Source organism: Arachis ipaensis, chromosome B07, assembly GCF_000816755.2.
Source record: "Arachis ipaensis cultivar K30076 chromosome B07, Araip1.1, whole genome shotgun sequence".
Lineage (NCBI taxonomy): Eukaryota > Viridiplantae > Streptophyta > Magnoliopsida > Fabales > Fabaceae > Arachis > Arachis ipaensis.
In genome coordinates, this window is record NC_029791.2 from 2,493,712 (window position 1) to 2,501,801 (window position 8,090).

Genomic DNA, 8,090 nt, shown 5'->3' on the forward strand with positions numbered 1-8,090 from the left:
GTGCGAGGTCCCGAGCACTTCGTATGTAGGGGGGGGTGCCACCTGCAAAGACACTCCGACGCTCTTGTCAGAATATGTGCAGGCGGAAAGGAGGTGGTCTAAGAATGTGACGTACCTTGGGGGGAGAGCCAACCTCCCCCTTATATACATGTCAGTAGTGGGCCCTTCCAGTGGACAGGCCCATACCCTGAAAGGTGTTGTCCCACGGCTGTGTGCGAGCCGTACGGGACGCGTGTCCGGGTCGGGTGGAGGACGCACCACTGGGCCGGCGAGAACTCGGGTCGGGTTGACCCGCGCGAGTTTTGGGCCAGGCCGTAACAATGCATAAATGAATTGATGCTAACTAATGCCACTGGTATGATGAAAACTGAACTAATGCAATTTAACAAATTCTAATATAATACACAAATACACTAAAACTGAACTAATGCAATTTAAGAAAAAAAGTAGAAACAGAACAAGCTCAATTTCTGCAATTTTAATACAAATAATTTAAATTGCAGAATACAACAAGTTAACTAGATTTCAAAATACAAGCATAATTTTATAAACTAAATTCTCATAATAGAAGCATAATAGAAGTATAATGAAAAAAAAAAAAATTCAAGGATCTATTTGTCCTTCGAACTTTATTTGCAAAATGACGTCAAGGACTTATTTGTCCTTCGAACTTTATTCCCCTTCCAGCGTGGCACCGTAACGGACACCTGGACACCGTTTCAACCACGTCAGCCAGTTCCGTTTGGTGTATGAGAGGCAAATAGACGGAAGGACTAAATTGTCCTCCGTTTGTTAAAGTCAGGGACTTTTTTGTATTTAAATTTTGTCAGGGATGTATTCGTCAAAAAGTTAAAAAGTCAGGGACCTATCTATCTTTTTCCCAAAAATCTAAGAATAACGTAAGTGTTTGCAGATTAAATGATACACCATGGTAGTTATAATCATGTGTTCAAAGTATATACATATATTGGTGAATTAATATTAATTAATTTGACAATAAACAACACTCTAATTTTGGTAATTAAAAAGGACTTTTGTACCTAACATATATTGGTGAATTATATTAGGTGTATAAATTCTTATCCTCTTGGATGGGGAAGTATCTTGCAAATCTCTTTGGAGAAAAAGAGAAAAAGCAAAAACGAAAGAACATAGCTGTTATAAAACTCTTTGTTAACCATGTGTGGCAAGTTGGAGATGATGTTAATGGTGACCAACCATTGCAGCACAGAGTCACCCTTCAGAATGTGGATAGCACTGAGACAATTAACATCACTTCTCCCGATGGCCAAAGCTATGGTCAGAACTGGAGTTTTCTTAGATCAGTAAGTTTCTTATCACCTTTATATTCCGAGGTGGCTACTGATGTCTTCATGTGAAAATCATAACCAAGATGTTGCATTGTATTATGTTTGATAATTTAGTTAGACATATCAAATCATCTAATGATTCTCAGCTGTTATCTTTACATAAAGACATCTCCGTATATGTTCAAATAATACAATTGATATAAAGTTTAAGATGATTTGATTTATAACTAATTTTTTTCCCTTCTAAATTTACATACATATCTTTGCATGATGGATTCTTCAAATTTATAATTAATGTTGCCTTTTTTTTTCTTCTTAAGACCTACAAGTGTATTCATATCATGAACCTTACTTTTTTATTTCATATACCTCATTATTTGTATATTTATACCCAGTTAGCATGCATCATCATCAATAAACAATAGTAATGGGTATTATATATTGAGAATAAATTCTTTGCTTGTGTGCTTTGTAGAGACATACAATACATATATACATAAGTAATGTTTTTTGTGGTTGGAATTGAATGAATTAGTCAGGTGCATGGAGTTCTAAACATCATAGGGTGGGGAACACTACTACCAATTGGAGTAATAATAGCTCGGTACTTTAGAGTGTTTCCATTTATTTGGGACAAAGTTTGGTTCAATATCCACGTTGGTTTCCAATTAACTGGTTTTCTAATTGGCACTGCAGGTTGGGCTATTGGTCTTAGTCTTGGAAGATCTTCAGAGTATTACACCTTCCACACTCATCGAACCTTTGGCATTCTCATTTTCACATTTAGCACAATCCAAGTAATATTCTTCTTCTTCTCTCTTTTTGTCTATAGTTTGATTTCTACAATTTATATCTTAATAAAGTCATGCATGCACATATATAGTTGTATGCAAGATGAAGCTAATTTTTATGCAGATTTAACCAATAAAATTTCAGGATAATAATATATTATAGTAAATAGTTATGACATTAGTAGTTAATTATTTAGGGTGATTTGAGGTTTCGATTTACAGACAATAAAATGAAATATTAAGACAAACGATTTAAATTATTCTTATTGTCTCTATTTTATCTGTTTAGATATTGTTATTATACAAAAATATGGAGACATTTGCTACAAAAACTAGTTTAATTATGATAAACTAAGTTAGACACACTATGTGATTGGAAAAGGAAAAATAACAAAAAAGATGAAAAAAAAAGAATAAAAAAGGTAAAAGGTGGAAGTGGTGTGTATGAAAATTCTAATTTGGAATTTTCTTTAAATATATTTTTGCAATATTCACTCCTCTTTTATAAAATAAATAAATAAATAATCTGGTCTGACAAGCTGTTACGTACTACCAAACCACCCCCTCCCCAAATTTGGCAGTACAAGTTTGGCGGATTTAAAATACCTGCCTTTTGAGGGGCTTAGCGGACCGGCCTGATAAATTTGGCTCATTTTGTCATATTTAGGCGCGCACACATACAGTTAGTCAGTTACCCTTTGTCTTTGTCTCAACCCTGTATTTTTGTATTGAAGCATACATACTAATGTAGTGTAGTGAATTTTGTGCATTTTCAGATCGTTGTCATTTCGGTTAAAGCCGAAGATTACTGATGATTATAGAAAATACTGGAATATGTACCATCATTTTCTTGGCTATGGACTACTTGCAATCATAGTCATAAACATATTCAAAGGGATTTCAATGTTGAAAGGAGGAGTTGGATGGAAATGGGCATACATTGGAATCATTGCGTTTTTGGGTGCCATTATACTCACTTTTGAGATTGTCACATGGCTACGTTTCATGTTGAAGCTACCAGCAATCTCAATTCCACCAAAAGAAAACAAGACTAATAATAATCCCACACAAAACAAACATTAGCCATGCATGTACACAAGAGGCTGCAAAAATCTTGCTTTCATAATGTGTTCTTTTTTTCTTTTTGCCCATTTTACAATTGAAATTAGAAGTTGTTTTTTTGTTCTTCTTATTATTTTTGGGTTTTGTGGAAAATAAGGAAGCATTACCCTGATATTTGTATGTGACAATAATATATTTTTTAAATCTTATATATCAATGATAATCTATGTGTCTTATATCAGAAGGAGATAGAATCGGTGAAACATTTATTTCTATACTGTGAGCTAACATGGCATGTGTGGTGCAGTTGGTTGAGGTCTCTTGGGAAGGTGTGGCCTATTCCTGAAACCATTAGGAAAAAAAGAGGGTATTAAATATGCATTAAATTTAATAGATTGATTTATGTTGAAGAATCCACCCATCCAAACTTTTGTATATCAAAAAATTTTTTTTAGAGTAGTGCTAGGGAGCCAATGGCCTAAACGTACAATGTGTACAATGAGCTAAATTTTTGGTTTATGAATAAAATGAAACCAGGGATAATAAACATCTCATGTTATAAAAAATTAATTTTGGGTTCACCAAGGTTCAAACTCTTGACCTTGCGGATCTAGAACTCTAATACCATGTCTTGAAACCACTCATCCTAAAAGTATAACCTGACAGAACAATGTAACACTAATAATCATATCTCTAATACTTTCTAAATCTTCGTTAGGTCATTGGCTCCTTATACTTTCTCTTTTTTTTATGGTGTAATACTTCTTTTGAGTAAAATCCTAAAAAAGGTAAATTGAAATGTAATATTATAAAAGATTTACTGGTGTCCGTCTTATTCTTTTTTTTGAGCTTTCTATACTCCACAATGACGATTTCTTGCCGAATCGTTTGAGTTTTACAATTCAGCATCCTATGAGATTTTCTGCCGACATTATTATCTAGTAAGATTTTATCCAGTAAAATATCAGATGCTTTTTTGAAAAATTGAGCGTTATTCTTGAAGGAGATGAATTTTTTTTTTAATTTCCAGTTTTAGAGTTGGTGTGGTTGCAACTTGAGGTTTTTGAAGAGAAGATAGGTAGGGAGAGTTTAAACTTAGTAATAGGTCGTTAAGGAATTTCGTGTCAAACATTTTTGTTCCCCAAAAAATTTATTACGTTAAAGTTCCTAAACTTTATAAAGGTAAGACATATAAGTCTTTTTATTACATTTTTGATAATTTATTTGTCTAAGTGAAAATAGATCTAACTAGAATTTATATGTCTTATATAAAATGGAGTAGCGTAAAGATCTCATAATATACACTGTATAGAGATAAAGAAATTTTGTTTTATGCTGGACATTCATAGATGGCTTGTGTGTTGGAGTAGCGGCTTCGTTTGTTGGGTTAAGAGTTCTCTCCGTAACGTGATGGCAAAGGGCAACAGAATTGCCTGGGCTGACGGACATAGCGAACAGGCTGATGAGTAGACTCCTCATGCTATGGCTAATGCGTGGCCTCTTGTTGGATTTTAGCGGCACGAGTTCATTGGCTACATAGAGGTGTATTTGTATGAGGGTGAGATATTAGGAGTGTTAATATTTTGAAGGGAATAGTATATTAAAATAGGAAATCTTAGGCTTTTGGCCCCTTTGTATAGAAAAAAATGGATATTGTTCATATCTGGTTCAAAAAGATAAAGTCAGGCCCATTAAGTATAAAGGTTCACCAAGAGTCTCCACTTATCCGACCTCTTTGGAGGTCGGACACAACAAAAAGGTTCAGTTTTACTTATCTGAATAAGCAACTACTTTTTTGAATTTTTCCTACTATCTCTATTTTCTCTAAAAGATACATCATAACAAACTCTCAAGATAATAAATACATTTATACCCCTTATGTATATTTATGTTATAATCTACTAAAAAACACGCGTAAAATTTTTGCTAACTTAAGCATTTGAGTCTTTTGCAGGTACCACCTCCCACTTTCTGATGACGAACTCGGATAGCGGCACCTCGGCGCGAAGACAAATCGGGCGCTGCCTCTAGGGGTGTGAGATGAGACATAAATCTAAGACCTCTATGTGAGGAGAAAAAACTATGTCATTTAATCTATATATAAATCGTTGGCTCAAAAAATTACATATATATTATTAGATTTTGTAAGAAAATAATAATTCCGTAATATTTAATTTTTTGGTTGTTTTATTTATATTTTCAACAAAATAATAGAAACAGAAAATAAACAATAATATTATTTCTTTAATAATTTTAAATATCTATAAAAATTATTCTGGTTGAGATAAAACTGGTACATAAAAAGTTTTAAGTTATGTTATTATTTTCACATTGGACAATTTTAGTTGCGGGTCGAGGTAGGAATAAGAAGCAATTATATTTATAGAATAAATGATCAAATTAGTCCCTAAAAGATCACTCGTTTTACAAATTGGTCCTCAAAAGATTTTTTAAATCAAATTCGTCATTTAAAAATTTTAAATTAGTCATATTAGTCCTTCCGTCACTTTGTTTATTGATGGTGTCAAAATTTGCTAATGTGACACGTTAAGTGATATCCCAACACACACCTAGAAGTCTTAATTGACTATCAACATGATTAGTTTATGAAATTAGATTAATCAAAACCTAATCGAGGGAAGAACTTGAAACATTGAAAATTTTCAAGTTGAGATTGATTTAATCTAATTTCATAAACTAATCATGTTAATAGTCAATTAAGACTCGCTACAACATTTTGGGTCTATGACCACGGTTTTTTTGTCACATTTTTTTTTACAAATAAAAAAATCTATAGTCACAGTTTTTTGAAAAAAGGGTGACCATAGAGTACCTATGGTCACGGTTTTTTACAGTGACCAAAAAGGATTTATGGTCACGGTTTTTTAAAAAAGGTGACTTAAAAGGGTCTTTGGTCACGGTTTTGGGAGTGATCAAAAGGGGTCTATGATCATGGTTTTGAAGGGTGACCTAAAAGGGTCTACGGTCACGGTTTTGGGGTGACCTAAAGGGATCTATGGTCATAGTTTTTTACAATGACAAAAAAGAATCTATGGTCACGATTTTTCAAAAAGAGTGACTTAAAAGAGTCTATGGTTACGATTTTGGGGGATAACCTAAAGGGGTCTATGGTCACGGTTTTGGGAGTGAGCTAAAGGGGTCTATAGTCACGATTTTTCGAAAGGGTGACCTAAAATGGGTCTATGGTCACGGTATCGGAGAGTGACCTAAGGGTCTATGGTCACGGTTTTGGGAGGTGACCTACAGGAGTCTATAGTCACTGTTTTGGGGGGTGACCTAAAGAGGTCTGTGATCACGGTTTTGGAAAGGGTCTATGGTCACTGTTTTTCAAAAAGATAACCTAAAAGGGTCTATGGTCACAGTTTTGGGGGTGATCTAAAAGGGTCTATGGACACGGTTTTTGGGGTGATCTAAAATTGCTATAGTCACAGTTTTGGGGGGTGACCTAAAAGGGTCTATGGTCACAGTTTTGGAAGTAACCTAAAGGTATCTGCGGTCACGGTTTTAAAAGGTGATCTAAAATGGTCTATGGTCACGATTTTTAAAAAAAGGCGATCTAAAATGATTAAGTTGAATACTATTAATTTTAAATTAAAAAATTATTTAAAACTTTATACAAGGTTGGCAGCTAATATTAGATTTAGATGAAATTTTCTCTGTTATCATCGTTTTATTATAACTTATTGCTGAATCCCATGAAATATGTAATGTTGATAATACAAATTGTTTAAGAGTTCCTCTTATGTTGCCTTTGAATGTATGCTTGATATCAAGCTTTTTTTTTTTTGGGTCAATAAGTGAAAGCTTGAATATGCCTTGTTATGTTGCTGTTGTATCTGTTTACTCTCTCATTGTAGTGTTGGTTTAAGTTTGTCAGTAAAAACGTTGAAGAATATATATGTCCTAGGGTTTGTAGTTCTCCAAAGCTTCTCTTCACTTATTTGCTTGTTCTCATTGTTCTATTTAAAACCTGACTTTTATGGGCGTGAATAGAACATTATCCATAACCGCATCTCTTCTAGCCTCGTCAACGTCAGGTATAAATAAAATAGTATTGATCTTCACTGGTCAGTGAGACAGAAGATCATTCATTACCTAGTGTTTGTAGCTTTTGAGTGTTCCTTTTTGCTTCTCTTCATTGCATTTTCATTCCTGTATCTCTCTGGTTTCCATACTTCACATAACACCTGGTGGTTTCTCTCTATGATTATGTAGCAAGGAAGAATTGCTAAAGCAGAAGCCACATTTGAGAGGCTTCTGATGGGTGCTTCAGAAGCAAAATTTGCTATTTGCTATGTCAGAATTATCTAAGTAGATAGAGGAGATGACACTGATACTGTGAAGCTCTCAGGATTATCTAAATGTAATATATATTTTGATGTGTTTTGTACTTTTTGAAATGAGACTTTATCTGATATTACATGTAATGGATAAATTACACTCTATTTTGATTGTGTTGTTTGGACTAAAAACATATCTAGCTTATAATGTAATTTTTATGATTTAGATTTCTTGAATTTCTCATTTTTAGATTTATGTTGTGATTATCATTTTGGGATGTGATTATACTTTAAAAAAAAAAAATCTCATAAAACAAAATAGGCTATGGTCACGGTTTTACAAAAAGGTGATTATAGATAAGCTATGGTGACTATGGTCATGGTTTTAAGGTGAGGTGATCATACATGCCATGTTCATGGTGAAAACCGTGGCCATTGATAAGGCTATGGTCACGGTTTTAAGGTGGGGCGACACTATCAACAAACAAAATGACGGAAGAACTAATATGACTAATTTAAATTTTTTAAACGACAAATTTGATTAAATTTTTTTTTCAAAAACCAATTTAGAGAATGAATAATATTTCAGAAATTAATTTGACTATTTACTCTATATTTATATATCT

The 8,090-nt window shown here is 33.4% G+C and overlaps 1 protein-coding gene across 1 annotated transcript; it reads left to right on the plus strand.

Moving 5' to 3' along the window:
- On the plus strand, window positions 1,077-3,335 carry LOC110264777 (cytochrome b561 and DOMON domain-containing protein At5g35735-like). Its single transcript, XM_021106943.1, has 4 exons — window positions 1,077-1,325; window positions 1,846-1,914; window positions 2,007-2,107; window positions 2,878-3,335. Exons 1-4 carry the CDS (start codon window positions 1,092-1,094, stop codon window positions 3,182-3,184), a joined length of 711 nt encoding a protein of 236 aa, XP_020962602.1. The 5' UTR covers window positions 1,077-1,091; the 3' UTR covers window positions 3,185-3,335.

What these genes read in the sequence shown, in the direction of transcription:
- LOC110264777 (XM_021106943.1), top strand. Translation starts at nt 1,092, where the DNA reads ATGGGGAAGTATCTTGCAAATCTCTTTGGAGAAAAAGAGAAAAAGCAA. An exon ending in ACTGGAGTTTTCTTAGATCA is followed by an intron (nt 1,326 to 1,845) that starts GTAAGTTTCTTA and finishes TGAATGAATTAG; the next exon opens with TCAGGTGCATGGAGTTCTAA. An exon ending in ATTGGAGTAATAATAGCTCG is followed by an intron (nt 1,915 to 2,006) that starts GTACTTTAGAGT and finishes TTGGCACTGCAG; the next exon opens with GTTGGGCTATTGGTCTTAGT.